This window comes from Coturnix japonica, unplaced genomic scaffold (genome assembly GCF_054131305.1).
Source record: "Coturnix japonica strain WE unplaced genomic scaffold, WE-NBRP24 Scf121, whole genome shotgun sequence".
NCBI lineage: Eukaryota > Metazoa > Chordata > Aves > Galliformes > Phasianidae > Coturnix > Coturnix japonica.
Window position 1 is genome coordinate 171,053 of NW_028189024.1, and position 16,717 is coordinate 187,769.

Consider the following 16,717-nt stretch of genomic DNA (forward strand, 5'->3'; position numbering starts at 1 on the left):
CTTATGATGCTCTGTGCCAGGGGTGGGGGTCCCTATGGGGATCTGTGCAATGCAGGGGGGTCCCTATGGGGCTCAGTGCAATGTGGGGGGGTCTTCATGGGGATCTATGCCAGGGGTGGGGTCCCTATGGGGCTCAGTGCAATGGGGGAGGGTCCTCATGGGGCTCAGTGCAGTGCAGGGGGGTCCCTATGGGCTCAGTGCCATGGGGGTGGGTCCTTGTGATGCTCTGTGCCATATGGTGGGGGTCCCTATGGGGCTCTGTGCTGGGGGTGGGGGGTCTCCATGGGGATCTATGCCAGGGGTGGGGGTCCCTATGGGGCTCAGTGCCATGGGGGTGGGCCCTTGTGGAGCTCTGTGCCATGTAGGGGGGTCCCCATGGGGCTTTGTGCCATGGGTGTGTGTGTGGGGGGTCCTCAGGGGGTTCTGTGCTATATGAGGTCCCCGTGGGGCTCAGTGCAATGTGGGGGGGGGTCCCCATGGGGCTCAGTGCCAGGGGTGGGGGTCCCTATGGGGCTCAGTGCAGTGCAAGGGGGTTCCTATGGGGCTCCATGCCATGGGGGAGGGTCCTTGTAGGGCTCTGTACAATGCAGGGGGGTCCCCATGGGGCTCTGTGCTGGGGGGGGGTCCCTATGGGGCTCAGTGCCATGTAAAGTCCCCATTGGGCTCAGTCCTATAGTGGGGGGGGGGGATCCTCATAGGGCTCAGTGCAATGTTGGGGTCGGGGTCTTTGGGGGCTCATTGTTGCAATGCAGGGGGGGGGGTCCCCACAGGGCTCGGTGCTGGGGGGGGTGGGATCCCCATGGGGCTCAATGCAATATGGGGGGGGTCCCATGGGGCTCAGTGCAATATGGGGGGGGTCCCATGGGGCTCAGTGCTATGGTGGTGGTGGGGGGGGGGGTCCTCGTGTTGCCCTGTGTTCCCCATGGGGGACACCCCCCCCCAATACTGGGACCCCCCCCATCATGTGAGAGCCGGGGCTGATTGGGATGGGGAGGGAGGGGGCACTGAGCAGGGGACGCTCCCATATGATGATTCCTATTATTATTATTATTTTTAATAAAGAAAAAAACGAAAATAAGAAGCGAAAGAAGCTTAAAATGAGGAGGGGGGGGGGTGGGACGTTGCCCCCCCCCCTTTCCCGTCTGCCCCGTTGGCTCCGCCCCGGCCCGGTCCGTGTTGGGGGCGGGGCTCATTGGGAGCAGCGGGGAGATGTGGCCGCTCCGAGTGGGGACGGTGAGGGGTCGTGATGGGGGGGGGGGGGTTGGATTGGGGGGGGGTCCTGTGGGGATGATCATGGGGGGGTCCCCGTTGTGTGCTATGGGGTTGGGTTTGGGGGGGGGTTCCGCTCTCCGGGTGGGTCTCGGTGCTTCTATGGGCTCCGGTGTTTAACGCTGTGTTAAGGGGGGGGGCTCTATTTGTCCTAAATGGGGGGGGGGTCCCTGTATCCGGGATGGGGGGGGGGTCCAACCCCCCGGGCCCCACTTTGCCCCCCCCCCCCCGCGACCTTTGCACCCATCTCAAAGTCCACCCCCCCCCCCCCCATAACCCTCCCCCCCCTTTCACCTCCTGCCCCCCCCGCCCCCCCCCCCGGCCTTGGCCGCTGCCCCCTCTATGGGGCGGCCCCGGGGGGCGGCTCCGCTCCGTGCCCTGTTTGCAGCCGGGTGATGCAACGGGGCGGCGTCGGTTACATCAACCTGCACGTGGGGGGGGGCAGCACCGCAATGACCCGACCCCTCCTCTATATGGGGGGGGTCTGCATTGCATTGCAACCCCCCCCCCCCGTGTGCAGCTCCGTGCGTGGGTTGTTGTGCACGAGGATGCAACTCTTTGCATAGGGATGGAGCTGCTCGTTGCTCCTTGCATGCAGCTCCGTGCGTGCACACTTGTTGCTTGCAGCAAGTTGCTCTTTGAGCAGCCATGCAACTCAGTGCGTGCACGTTAGTTGACTGCAGCAGGTTGTTCCTTGCACGAGCATGCAGCTCCATGCATGCACACTCATTCCTTGCACACCCATGCAGCTCCATGCACACACACTCATTGCATGCAGCAGTTGCTCCTTGCACAGCCATGCATCTCCATGCACACACTCATTGCATGCAGCAGCTGCTCCTTGCACAAGCATGCAACTCCGTGCACACACTCATTGCTTGCACAGCTATGCAGCTCCATGCATGCACACTCATTGCATGCAGCAGTTGCTCAATGCACAGCCATGCAGCTCCATGCATGCACACTCATTGCATGCAGCAGTTGCTCAATGCACAGCCATGCAGCTCCATGCATGCACACTCATTGCATGCAGCAGTTGCTCCTTGCACAAGCATGCAACTAATTGCATGCACACACATTGCACAAGCATGCAACTCCATGCACATACTCATTGCATGCAGCAGTTGATCCTTGCACAGCCATGCAACTCCATGCATGCACACTTACTGCTTGCAGCAGTTGCTCCTTGCACACCCATGCAGCTCCATGCACACACACTCATTCCTTGCACACCCATGCAGCTCCATGCACACACTCACTGCATGCAGCAGTTGCTCCATGCACACACCTGCATGAGCTGCACTTGTGGTTGCAGTGACCTCAATGTGCCCCCCCCCCCCCTTAGAGCCCCACATCCCCTTATGGGGTGGGGGGGCTGTTCAGGGGGTCTCCATCCTTGCAGCTCATCCCACCCCCCCATTTAGGCCTTGCAGCGCTGCATCCTCGTGCTGGCTGCAGCTGGAGGTCGCAGCACGGAGCAGCAGTTGCAGCCCCCGGCCATGCAACGACCCCCCCGGGTTGGACAGGGCAGGAGAGCCTTGCAGACAGCGACCCCGAGGTGTGGGGGCTGGTGCAGAAGGAGAAGGACCGGCAATGCAGGGGGCTGGAGCTGATTGCATCCGAGGTGAGGGGGGGCACTGCATGGGGGGGGTCTCATAGCATCACAGCATGGAGGGGGGGGGTCTCATAGCATGGAGGTGATGCTGGTTTCCAGCCCATAATACACCCCCCCCTGTTTGTAGAACTTCTGCAGCCGTGCAGCTCTGGAAGCGTTGGGGTCCTGCCTTAATAATAAATACTCAGAGGGGTACCCGGGGAAGAGGTAATGGGGGGGGGGGGGGGGTAAAGGGGGGTAAGGGGGCTGGGGGGGGGCTGGGGGGTAAAGGGTGGGGGGTAATGGGGATGGGGGTGGGAAGGGGTGATGATGGGGAGGGGGGTGATGGGGGTTGGTTAATGGGGGTGGGGGGTGATGGGGGAGTGATAGGGGGGGATGGGGAGGCATTAGGGGGGAGTTATGGGCAGGGGGGGTGATGAGATGGGGGGGGTGGGCAAGGGGGGGTGAGGGGTAATGGGGATGGGGGGTGGGAAGGGGTGATGATGGGGAGGGGGGTGATGGAGGCTGGTTAATGGGGGTGGGGGGTGATGGGAGGTGGGTATTGGAGGGGAATAATGGGGAGGGGGCTGATGGGCAAAGGGTGATGGGGGGTGATGGAGTGGGGTGATGGGGAGGGGGGTGCTGGGTGTTAATGGGGTTGGTTAATGGGGCTGGGGGTTAATGGTGGTGAATGGGGGTGCTGGGTGTTGGTTAATGGGAGTGATGGAAGCACTGAGCCTCCATCCCGCCCCCAATAGATACTATGGGGGGGCCGAGGTTGTGGACCAGCTGGAGCTGCTGTGTGAGCAGCGGGCGTTGGACGCCTTCGACCTGGACCCCGAGCTGTGGGGTGTCAATGTTCAGCCCTATTCCGGCTCCCCCGCCAACTTCGCTGCCTACACCGCTGTGCTGCGGCCCCACGAGCGGCTCATGGGGCTGGACCTGCCTGATGGGGGCCAGTAGGTGCTGGGGGGGCTTAATGGGGTGTATGGGGGGGGGTTATAATCTGAGCTCAATCCCAACCCTGTGCCCCCCCCCCCCCCACAGCCTGACCCATGGGTACATGACGGACACCAAGAGGATCTCGGCCACCTCCATCTTCTTTGAGTCCATGCCCTATAAGCTGGATGTGAGTGTTGGGGGGGAGGGGTTTGGGTTTGGGTTTGGGGGGGCTCAGCTGCCTCCATGCGTTACATTGTGGGGCTGTGGGACACTGTGTAAGATGTGTAACCCCCTGTCTGTGTGGATATCTCTTTCTCCTCCCATCCATCTGTCTATCCCTCTGTTTGTCCATCCATCCCTCTGTCCATCCCTCTATCCCTATCTGCCCCTCTATCCCTTCATCCCATCCCATTATCCCTCTGTCTGTCCATCCACCCATCCCTTTCTCTGTCCCTCTGTCCATCCATTTGTCCATCCATCCACCCATCCCTTTCTCTCTGTCCATCCCTCTATCCCTATTTGCCCCTTTATCCTCTATCCCTCCATCCCATCCCATTATCCCTCTGTCCATCCCATCCCATCCCATCCCATCCCTTTCTTTGTCCCTCTCTCCATCCATCCATCCCTCTGTTCCTCCCCTTAACCCCTCTGTCCATCTGTCCATCCCTTTATCCCTCTCCATCCCTCTATCCCTATCTGCCCCTTTATCCCCCTACCCCTCCATCCATCCCATCCCATCCCATATCCCATCCCATCCCATATCCCATCCCATATCCCATCCCCATCCCATCCATCCCATATCCCATCCCATATCCCATCCCATATCCCATCCCATATCCCATCCCATATCCCATCCCATCCATCCCATATCCCATCCCATAATATCCCATCCCATCCCATCCCATATCCCATCCCATCCCATATCCCATCCCATATCCCATCCCATCCCATATCCCATCCCATATCCCATCCCCATCCCATCCCATCCCATCCTATATCCCATCCCATATCCCATCCCATCCCATCCTATATCCCATCCCATCCCATCCCATCCCATATCCCATCCCATAATATCCCATCCCATCCCATATTCCATCCCATATCCCATCCCATATCCCATCCCATCCCATCCCATATCCCATCCCATAATATCCCATCCCATAATATCCCATCCCATCCCATATTCCATCCCATATCCCATCCCATCCCATATCCCATCCCATCCCATATCCCATCCCATATCCCATCCCATATCCCATCCCATATCCCATCCCATATCCCATCCCATATCCCATCCCATCCATCCCATATCCCATCCCATAATATCCCATCCCATCCCATCCCATATCCCATCCCATCCCATATCCCATCCCATATCCCATCCCATCCCATATCCCATCCCATATCCCATCCCCATCCCATCCCATCCCATCCTATATCCCATCCCATATCCCATCCCATCCCATCCTATATCCCATCCCATCCCATCCCATCCCATCCCATCCCATATCCCATCCCATAATATCCCATCCCATCCCATATTCCATCCCATATCCCATCCCATATCCCATCCCATCCCATCCCATATCCCATCCCATAATATCCCATCCCATAATATCCCATCCCATCCCATATTCCATCCCATATCCCATCCCATCCCATATCCCATCCCATCCCATATCCCATCCCATATCCCATCCCATATCCCATCCCATCCCATTACCCCCCTGTCCCTCCGTCCATCCCTTTATCCCTCTCCATCCCTCTATCCCTATCTGCCCCTTTATCCCTCTATCCCCCCATCCCGTCCCTTAACCCCCCTGTCCGTCCGTCCCTCCCTGTCTGTCCGTCCATCTCAGCCGCTCTCAGGTCTCATCGATTACCCCCAGCTGGAGGTGACCGCTCGGCTCTTCCGGCCCCGCATCATCATCGCGGGCACCAGCGCCTACGCGCGGCTCATTGATTATGGGCGCATCAAGAAGGTGGGGGGTGGGTGCTGGTATAGGGTGGGTGATGGTGTGGGGTGGGTGCTGGTATGGGGATGGGTGCTGCTATGGGGTGGGTGATGGTGTGGGGGTGGGCTCTGTTAGGGGATGGGTGCTGCTTTGGGGTGGGTGCTGCTATGGGGTGGGATGGGTGAGGGGTGGGTGCTGGTATGGGGTGGGTGCTGGTATGGGGTGGGTGCTGCTATAGGGATGGGTGCTGGTATAGGGATGGGTGCTGGTATAGGGGTGGGTGCTACTATAGGGTGGGTGCTGCTATGGGGTGGGTGCTGCTATAGGGATGGGTGCTGGGATGGGGTGGGTGCTACTATAGGGTGGGTGCTGCTATAGGGATGGGTGGTGGTATAGGGTGAGTGAGGGTGCGGGGCTGGGTGCTGACAGGTGCTGGTATAGGGATGGGTGCTGCTATGGGGTGGGTGCTGGTGTGGGGTGGGTGCTGCTATGGGATCAGTGCTGCTATAGGGTGGGTGCTCCTATAGGGGTGGGTGCTTCTATGGGATGTGTGAGGGTGAGGGATGGGTGCTGCTATGGGGTGGATGAGGGTGAAGGGTGGGTGCTGCTATAGGGGTGGGTGCTGGTATAGAGATGGGTGCTGCTATGGGGTGGGTGAGGGTAAAGAGTGGGTGTGGGGTGTGTGCTGCTATAGAGATGGGTGCTGCTATGGGGTGTGTGCTACTATGGGGCTGGTGCTGCTATGGGGCTGGTGCTGCTATGGGGTGGGTGCTGCTATGGGGTGTGTGCTACTATGGGGCTGGTGCTGCTCTGGGGCTGGTCGTTGCCCCCCATACCCACAGGTGTGTGATGAGGTCCGTGCCTTCCTGCTGGCCGACATGGCTCACATCAGTGGGCTGGTGGCTGCCAAAGTCATCCCGTCCCCCTTCGAGCACGCGGACCTGGTGACCAGCACCACCCACAAGACGCTGCGCGGGGCCAGGTGGGTCAGAACGTGGGGGGCAGAGCTGAGATATGGGGGGGGATGGGGCCAACTCAGAGCATGGGGCAGCCCCCAGGTGGTATAACATGGGGCAGGCGATGCCATGGGGCAGCATATTGGCTATAGGGCATCCTGTTGGCTATAGGGCATCCTATTGGTTATAGGGCATCCTATTGGTTATAGGGCATCCTATTTTCTGCGGGGCATCCTATTGACTGTAGGGCATCCTGTTGGCTGTAGTCAGTAGGATGGCTATAGGGCATCCTGTTGGCTATAGGGCATCCCGTTGGCTATGGGGCATCCCCTTGGTTATAGGGCATCCCGTTGGCTATAGTTTATCCCATTGACTATAGGGCATCCCATTGGCTATAGTTCATCCTATTGGCTATAGGACATCCTATTGGCTATAGGGCATCCCATTGGCTATAGGGCATCCCCCTGGCTATGGGGCATCCCCTTGGCTATAGGGCATCCCCTTGGCTATAGGGCATCCCATTGACTATAGTTCATCCCATTGGCTATAGGGCATCCCCATGGCTATAGGGCATCCCCATGGCTATAGGGCATCCCACTGGCTATAGGGCATCCTAATGGCTATAGGGCACCCCCTTGGCTATAGGGCATCCCGTTGGCTATAGGGCATCCCGTTGGCTATGGGGCATCCCCTTGGCTATGGGGCATCCCATTGACTATAGGGCATCCCCTTGGCTATGGGGCATCCCCTTGGCTATAGGGCATCCCATTGGCTATAGGGCAGCTATAGGGCAGCTATAGGGCAGCTCTCTCCCACCCTCAGGTCCGGGCTCATCTTCTACCGTAAGGGCGTTCGCTGGGTTGACCGTCAGACGGGCCGACAGACCCTGTACGACCTGGAGGACAGGATCAACTTCGCCGTGTTCCCATCACTGCAGGGAGGGCCCCACAATCACGCCATCGCCGCCGTGGCCGTGGCTCTCAAACAGGTGTGGGGCAGCTATGGGGCTGGGATGGGATGCTATGGGGCTGGATGGGCCGCTATGGGGTTGGGATGGGCCGCTATGGGGCTGGGATGGGCCGCTATGGGGTTGGGATGGGCCGCTATGGGGCTGGGATGGGCCGCTATGGGGTTGGGATGGGCCGCTATGGGGTTGGGCTGGGCCGCTATGGGGTTGGGCTGGGCCGCTATGGGGTTGGGATGGGATGCTATGGAGCTGGGATGGGCCGCTATGGGGCTGGGATGGGCCGCTATGGGGTTGGGATGGGATGCTATGGGGTTGGGATGGGCCGCTATGGGGCTGGGATGGGATGCTATGGGGTTGGGATGGGCCGCTATGGGGCACCGTGCTGATGTGTGTCCCCCCCCACCCCATCACCCCACATCCAGGCCAAGTCGCCCCAGTTCCAGCAGTACTGCCAGCAGGTGCTGCTCAATGCCAAGGCCATGGCCAGGGCGCTGCTGCAGCGCGGGTACACCCTGGTGTCAGGTGGGGAGTGGGGGGAGTGGGGGGCTGGGGGGGCAGGGGGCACAATGGGGGGTGGGGGGCTGATGGGGGGTGGGGGGCTGATATGGGGCAGGGGGCAGGTAGGGGATGGGGGTCCAATGGGGTCTGATGGGGGTCTGATGTGGAGTAGGGGGCAGGTGGGGGCTCGGGGTCTAATGGGGAATGATGGGGTCTGATGGGGTTCTGATATGGGGTAGGGGGCATGTAGGGGCTGGGGGTCCAGTGGGGGACAATGGGGTCTAATGGGGTCTGATGTGGGGCGATGATGGGGTCTGATGGGGGTATGATGTGGGGTAAGGGGCAGGTAGGGGTTGGGGGTCCAATGGGGGATGATGGGGTCTCATGGGGTTCTGATATGGGGCAGGGGGCATGTAGGGGCTGGGGGTCCAGTGGGGGGCAGTGGGGTCTAATGGGGGTCTGATGTGGGGCGATGATGGGGTCTGATGGGGGTCTGATGTGGGGTAAGGGGCAGGTAGGAGCTGAGGGTCCAATGTGGGATGGAATCTGATGGGGTGGAGGTCTGATGTGGGGTAGGGGTCTGGTAGGGGTGGGGATCTGGTGGGGCTGGGGTCTAATATGGGGCAGGGTGAGGGTCTGGAGGGGGATGGGGGTGTTGGGGGCCTGATGTGGGGAGGGGATCTGGTGGGAGGGGTCTGATGGGGGTTGGGGTCTAATATAGAGCCGGGGTCTGATGGAGGACGAAGGTCTGGTGGGGCTTTGGGGTCTGATGTGGGTCAGGGCTCCGCTATGGGGTGGGGGTCGCTCAGCCCCCCCTCTGTTCACAGGGGGCACCGACAACCACCTGGTGCTGGTGGACCTGAGGCCCAAAGGAATCGATGGAGCCCGGGCTGAGCGTGTCCTGGAGCTGGTCTCTATCACAGCCAATAAAAACACCTGCCCCGGGACCGCAGCGCCCTGACCCCCGGGGGGCTCAGACTGGGTGAGGGGCGACCCCCCCCCCCACCCCCCTGTTACCTCTATATGGGATCTGGGGCTGCTCTGTGGCTTGGAGGGGCGGCAGGACCCCAAAGGGATGGTGGGGTCCCATTGGTGGCGTGGGGTCCCTTGGGTGGGTTCGGGTCCCCCTTGGTGGCTCTGGGGGGTGGGTTTGGGGTCCCCCATAGGGAGTTTGGGGTCCCCCTATGGTGGCTTTGGGTCCCTTTTGCTGGGCTTGGATCCCCTTTGATGGCTTTGGGGTCCTCTCGGTGGGTCTGGGTCCCTCTCAATGGCTTTGGGTCCCCCATAGAGACCTTTGGGGTCCCCCTTTGGTGGCTTTGGGGTCCCCCATAGGGAGTTTGGGGTCTCCTTGCTGGGTTTGGGTCCCTCTCAATGGCTTTGAGGTCCCCCATAGTGACTTTGGGTCCCTTCAGTGGGTCTATCTCCTCTTAGTGGCTTTGGGGTCCCCCATAGTGACTTTGGGGACCCCATATGGTGACATTGAGGTCCCCTATAGTGAGTTTGGGGTCCCCTCAGTGGGTCTGGGTCCCTCTCAATGGCTTTGGGTCCCCCATAGAGACCTTTGGGTCCCCCTTTGATGGCTTTGGGGTCCCCCATAGGGAGTTTGGGGTCCCTCAGTGGGTCTGTGTCCCTCTCAATGGCTTTTGGTCCCCCATAGTGACTTTGGGGTCCCCTATAGTGACTTCGGGGTCCCTTCTGTGGGTCTGGCTCCTCTTAGTGACTTTGGGGTCCCCCTTTGGTGGCTTTGGGGTCCCCCATAGGGAGTTTGGGGTCTCCTTGCTGGGTTTGGGTCCCTCTCAATGGCTTTGGGGTCCCCCATAGTGACTTTGGGGTCCCTTCAGTGGGTCTATCTCCTCTTAGTGGCTTTGGGGTCCCCTCAGTGGGTCTGGGTCCTTAACAGTGGATTTGGGGTCCCCCATAGAGACCTTTGGGGTCCCCCTTTGATGGCTTTGGGGTCCCCTATAGGGAGTTTTGGGGTCCCCTCAGTGGGTCTGTGTCCCTCTCAATGGCTTTGGGGTCCCCCTTAGTGACTTTGGGGACCCCATATGGTGACATTGGGGTCCCCCATAGGGAGTTTGGGGTCCCTTCAGTGGGTCTCTTGGTGACTTTGGGGTCCCCCCTTTGATGGCTTTGGGGTCCCCCATAGTGACTTTGGGGACCCCATATGGTGACTTTGGGGTCCCCTATAGTGAGTTTGGGGTCCCTTCAGTGGGTCTCTTGGTGACTTTGGGGTCCCCCTTTGGTGTCTTTGGGGTCCCCTGGCTGGATGTTTGTCCATTGTCTGGCTGTGGCTGTGGGTCCTTTGGGTCCATGTGTGTCCTGTGGATATCTATGGGTCGCCCCCTCCCCATTTCCCCCCCCCTTTGACCCCTCCTGCCCCCCATACAGGGACCCCCGCTCTGACATCACGTGGCTTCAGGGAGGAGGATTTCCACAAGGTGGTGGAGTTCATCGATGAGGGCATCGCTTTGGCCTTGGATGTCAAGAGCAAAACCAGTAAGAAACCCCCCCTGAACCCCCCTAATCCCCCCTACACCCCCTAATCCCCCCCTACAGCCCCCTAATAACCCCCTACACCCCCCTAATAACCCCCCTACAGCCCCTAATAACCCCCTACACCCCCCTAATCCCCCTGAACCCCCCTAATCCCCCCCTACAGCCCCTAATAACCCCCTACACCCCCCTAATCCCCTCTACAGCCCCCTAATAACCCCCTACAGCCCCTAATAACCCCCCCTACACCCCCTTAATCCCCCCATACACCCCCCTAATCCCCCCCTACAGCCCCCTAATAACCCCCCTACAGCCCACTAATAACCCCCCTACACCCCCCTAATCCCCCCCTACAACCCCCTAATAACCCCCCAGACCCCAAACAACACCAGCCAGGATGGGGGGGGGGGGGGTTAAGGAAAGACCCCCCATCACCCCCATCCCAAACCATGGACATAGGGCTGCTTTACCCCACCCCTAAACATGAACACAGCCATGCAGTGGATCTGGGGGGGGCTTCTGTGCATCCCCCCCCCCCTCAAATCCCACCCTTAACCCCCCCCCTATAGGTAAACTCTCAGACTTCCATTCCTTCCTGCTGCGGGATGAAGGGACCCAGCGGCTCCTGGCCGAGCTGCGGCAGCGCGTCGAGACCTTCGCCAGGTCCTTCCCCATGCCCGGATTCACTGACCATTAAGTGCGACCCCCCCCCAAATAATGGGGGTTAATGGGGGAGGGGGGATTGCACACACCCCACCCCACCCTGCTGCTGCCCTATAGATGGGGCTCCCCCCCCCCCCAGCTCATGTCCTGTTTAGTGTTAAGGTGTAGGGACCATAGGGACCAACCCCTCCTCCCCCCTGTTTTCTATGGGGGGGGGTTGCTAATAAAAGTGGGGGGCGCAGCCTGAGTGTGTGGATGTGTGGGGTGATGGGGGGGGGGCAGGAGCTCCACTGATGTCCCCATTACCCCCCATTACCCCATTGCCCCCCCCTTTAACCAAGCACCCTCCCCATTACCCCTCTGCCCCCTTACCCCCCCACCTCATTGTCCCCCCACCCCATTGCAACCCCATACCCCAGCCCCCCCCTTACCCCAGTGCCCCCCATACTCCAGTCCCCCCTCACCCCACTACCCCCCTTACCCCAGAACCCCCCCATTACCCCATAGCCCCCCCCATTACCCCACTGCCCCCCCCATTACCCTATTGCCCCCCCACCTCATTGCCCCCCTTCCCTACCCCATTGCTTCCCCATACCCCCCCATACTCCAGCCCCCCCTCACCCCATAGCACCCCCATCCCATAGCCCCCTCCCTTGCCCCATTGCCCCCCCCTCACCCATAGGCAGCCCACCCCCCTGCCCGCCCCACACATCAGCCCACCTCTCTCCATCCCCATTGGACAAACCAAACCTCACAGCAGCAGCCAGGACCCCCCCCTTTGCCCCCCCCCAGGCCGTGTCACACTGCACGTAGTTCCCATTTCATTTGGGGGGGGGCACATATAAATGCCCTGTGGCTGTTTGCTTCCCATCCCATCCCCATTTCCTGCTTCCCCCCCTGGGACCAGGACCCTGATGAGCCCCCCCCCCCCCCCCCCCCCAAACACAGGGAGCGTGGGAGAGCGGAAGCAAAGGGCTGGGGGGGGGCAAACCCCCCCTCAAATCCCCCCCCCCCATCACCAATCCTTATGGGGACACTGTGAGCCTGGGAAACCACTTTGCATCCCTATGGGAGTTTATTGCTGCCCAGTTAATGGGGGGGGGGGGGGATACTGTGTGTGTATGGGGGGGGGGGGTGTTGGAACAAGGAGTGTAATAAGGGGGGGGGCTTTGGGGGGGCTTTGGGCTGCTCAGAAGCTGGGCCGCTCCTTCTTCAGGTTCTTGTAGTCGGTGGAGACTGCTATGAACTGCAGGGAGAGAGAGGAGTGAGGGGCTGCACCCCCCCTCATTAATGCCCCCCCCCATTAATGCCCCCCCCCCAGTTCATCCCAGTGCTCACTTTATACTGGTCGGTGGGGCCGAGCTTGTTCCAGGGCTCGGGGTTATTCTTTCGGTCCCAGCTTTAAGAAGGAATGGGGCCATCAGTATAGGGGTGGGGGGGAATGGGGGCAGGACCCCCCCCTCAGCCCCATAAGCACCCACAGCCCCACAGCCACCAGCCCCATAGCCACCCCCAGCCCCATGGGCTACCCCCACCCCACCCAAACCCCCCACCCTCCCCAGCCCCATAGGCACCCCATTCTTCCCCTATGGGCCCCGTGTAGGGATAACCCTGGGGGCTGGGGGCACCCCTGGTCCTATCTGTGCCCCCCTAACCCACCCCATAGATCCTCACTGTGCTGCCTCCCATCCTCACTCCCCCTCCTTCCCCCTGTGTGTCCATCTGTCCATCACCATCTGCCCTCTGTCCATCCATCACTGTCTGCCTGTCCATCATCCCCCCCCCCCCCCCCCTTAAACCCACATCCCCAGGGCTGGATGAGCCCTTAACACCCCCCCCCCCAACCTCAGAGCTGGAGGGGTCCTTAACCTCCCCCCCCTACCCCATCCCCTGCCCTGGAGGGGTCCTCAGAGCCCCCCCCATTTAAACCCACATCCCCAGGGCTGGATGAGCCCTTAACACCCCCCCAGCCCCAGAACTGGAGGGGTCCTTAACCCCCAACCCAGGGCTGGATGGGTCCTTAACCCCCCCCATCCCATCCCTGCCCTGGAGGGGTCCTCAGAGCCCCCAACCCCAGAGCTGGAGGGGTCTTTAAGCCCCCAACCCCAAAACTGGAGGGGTCCTTAACCCCCAACCCAGGGCTGGATGGGTCTTTAACCCCCCCCCATCCCATCCCCTGCCCTGGAGGGGTCCTCAGAGCCCCCAACCCTAGGGCTGGAGGGGTCTTTAAGCCCCCAACCCCAAAGCTGGATGGGTCCTCAAAGCCCCCCCCTCCAACCCCACATCCCCATTGCTACAGGGACCCCCAGAGCCCCCCATGCTGGGGTAGAACATGGGGTCCTCATCACCTTGTGCTTGTAGGGGCCATCAAAGCACCGACCCCCCCAAACCCCCCATTGCCCCATACCTGACATCGGGGCTGTACAGCGCCAACCTGAGCAGGTAGAGCACGGCGCTGCCCAGCCCCACACTGATGAATCCAATGAGGGGAACGAGCTGCAGGGAGAGGGAGGAAGGGATGAAAAATCCCCCCCCCCCCCCAAATAGATGAATATTTATCAGGGCTGGTGGGGAGTGAAAGGGAGAACTGACAAGGACGGGAGATTTACAGGGGGAATATGGCAGAGCGACGCTGTACCGGGGCTGCACAACACGGCGGAGCTGTCAGCTGGAGTGACTGAATTAAAGGAGGGAGAGAAAAATCGCCTCGTGCTGGAGAGGAATTGGGACCCGAATGAGAAATGGCTGCTCGTCCCAACTGCATTGAATGCAGTGCTGCAGCTCAGCCCCATCCTGCACCACGGCCTGACTGGCAGCCCCCCCTGCAGCCCCACATCCATCCCCCCCTCCATCCCCCCTGCCCTCCATCCTCACCATATCCCCTCTTGCCCCCATCTAACACTGCATCACCCCCCTGCCCTCCATCCCCCCCATCCATCCCTTCCTGCCCTCCACCCCACCCTCCATCCCCCCTCCATCCCACCACATCCCCTCCTGCCCTACATCCAGCCCTGCCCTGTATCCCCCCCATATCCCCCCCTCCATCCTCACCATATCCCCTCTTGCCCCCCCTCTACCACTGCATCCCCCCCCCGCCCTCCATCCCTTTCTGCCCTGCATAACCCCCTGCATCCCCCTGCCCTCCATCCCCCCCTCCATCCCTTCCTGCCCTCTATCCCCCCCTGCATCCCCCCCACCATATCCCCCCCTGCATCCCTCCTGCCCTGTATTCCCACTGCATCCCCTCCTGCCCCCCCCCCTTCCTGCCCTGCATCCTCCCCATATCCCCTCTTGCCCTACATCCAGCCCTGCCCTGTATCCCCCCCCTGCTCTCCATCCCCTCCTACCCTGCATCCCCCCCTCCATCTCCCCCTTTATCCCCCCCCTTTATCCCCCCTTGCCCTGCATCCCCCCCCCCCACATTCCCTCTTGCATCCCTCCCTCCACCGCACCCCCCCACCCTCCATCCCCTCCTACACCCCCTCCTCTATCCCTCCAGCCCCCCCCATCATCCACCACCCCCATTATATATCCATACAACACCCGTTTGAGGGCTGTACTCACTCACCCCCCCCCCATCCCCCCTCCATCCCCACCCCGACCCCCCATACCCCATGCTGCCCATCTCCCCCCCCCCATCTCATCCCTCCCCCCCGTTTCCTCGCTCGGTTCCTCCCGTTGGGACTCGGCCTCAATCTCCGGCTCCGAAGCTCCTCTGACCCCCCCCCGATGGCGGCGGTGGCGAAATAATGAGGCTCCATCATTTCCCCCCCCCCCAGGGACGGCAGCTTCGGCCGCCGCTCTCGGTGCCCATTAACCCCCGGCTCCTCATCGCCCACCCCCGGAGCTTGTTTTAACCTCCCGTTTCCAGCTGGTTTTGCCTCAATTTCCCCACCGGGAACGGCTGCAAAACACCCCCATGTTCTCCTATACCCCCCCCCCTATCCCATTACCCAGGGATAAAAGGGCTCCGTCCCCCCCATTGAACCCCACACATCGTCCCCCCCCCCCTTGAGCCCCACACACCATCTGCCACCTCCACCTAATTAACGCCTGGGATGAATTAAGGTCCCAAACCCCCCCTAAGACCCCAAATAAGACTCGTCCAGCCCCATAGAGCCGCTCAGGACGGCTCACACCGAACCCCGACGGTGGGACCGTAAATGAGGGAGGGTGAGAGCTCCTGCCAACGAGCTGCTATGGGGCTGGAGCCGCTGCTATGGGGCTGGAGCCGCTGCTATGGGGCTGGAGCCGCTGTTATGGGGCTGGAGCCGATGTTATGGGGCTGGAGCCGATGTTATGGGGCTGGAGCCGCTGTTATGGGGCTGGAGCCGATGTTATGGGGCTGGAGCCGATGTTATGGGGCTGGAGCCGCTGCTATGGGGCTGGAGCCGCTGCTATGGAGCTGGAGCCGCTGCTATGGGGCTGGAGCCGCTCCCAGCACAGGGCATCGTGCCCGCAATGCCACGCTGCTGCTCTGCCCCACTGTGCCCCCCCTTGGCCGCTATAAGGGCTTCCAGCGCCTGCAATGGGACCTTTGGGACTCCGCCCTATAGGTGTGAGCGGCCCCATAGAGCCCCCGCCCCATAGAATAGCAGCTCTAGTCATCTTTTCCAGCCTGGCACAGCCGCTCCTCTCACCGCTGCCAAAAGCCCGACGTGACTCTAAGCCACGCTCAGCCCGAGCCCTGGGCACCTCCCCACATTGGGGGCCTGGGACCCCCCCCATAGGGCTGCTGGAATGGGGGGGGGTCTGTCCCAGCTGTTTGGGGGACCGTGGTTCTGCTTATGGGGGTGGATACGGGGTGCTGCCCCAAAGCTGAGCTGTGGGGCCGGGTGGGGTTCGGGTTGGATTCCCCTTCCCGTCCCCTCCTATGGGGTCCCCATAAAAGGGGGATGGAGGGAGGGGGATGTGGGGTGCACCCCAATGGGGTCAGATGTGGGGTGGGGCAGGAGGACCCTGCCGCATCCTAATGGGGGCAGATGTGGGTTATGGGGTCAGGAGGACCCCGATGCATCCAATGGAGTCAGATGGGGGGGGGGGTACGGGGTGGGTCAGATGTGGGGTATGGGGTGGGGCAGGAGGTCCACGCTGCAGCCCTATGGGGTCAGATATGGGGCGCAGAGTGGGATGGGACCCCCAGAAGGTGGAGATGGGGGGAGATGAGAGCGGGGGGCAGCGCTGGGGGGCACGGAGGGGGGTGGGGAAGGGAGCAGAGGGCGGAGATGGGGTGGGGGGGTGGGATGTGGGAGGGGGTCCAGAGAGGGGAGAGACCCCCAGGGATGGGGTGGGGGGGTCCCGGGGTGGGGGGGGGTCTCACTCACACCCGGGTGTCGCTTGACGTGCCGGGAGAACCGGGCTCCGAGCAGAGCGTCCTTCA

At 61.4% G+C, this 16,717-nt stretch overlaps 2 protein-coding genes across 2 annotated transcripts; one reads left to right on the forward strand and one right to left on the reverse strand.

Moving 5' to 3' along the window:
* The first annotated feature begins 1,175 nt into the window (after positions 1-1,175).
* SHMT2 (serine hydroxymethyltransferase 2) lies at positions 1,176-11,578 on the forward strand. The gene is given in 14 exon segments (XM_085535454.1): positions 1,176-1,233; positions 2,694-2,730; positions 2,733-2,893; positions 3,012-3,091; positions 3,622-3,822; positions 3,911-3,992; positions 5,665-5,787; positions 6,603-6,742; positions 7,539-7,704; positions 8,106-8,205; positions 9,009-9,122; positions 9,125-9,163; positions 10,570-10,677; positions 11,244-11,578. Coding segments are annotated over 14 exon segments (1,503 nt in total). The 5' UTR covers positions 1,176-1,209; the 3' UTR covers positions 11,372-11,578.
* An 815-nt stretch (positions 11,579-12,393) lies between these two features.
* Positions 12,394-16,712, reverse strand: COXFA4L2 (cytochrome c oxidase hypoxia associated subunit FA4L2; the record flags this gene model as incomplete). The annotated part of the gene is made up of 4 exons (XM_085535430.1): positions 12,394-12,583; positions 12,676-12,736; positions 13,745-13,833; positions 16,662-16,712. Coding segments are annotated over 4 exons (258 nt in total), but the record flags the coding sequence as incomplete, so codon positions are not given.
* Positions 16,713-16,717: the final 5 nt, after the last annotated feature.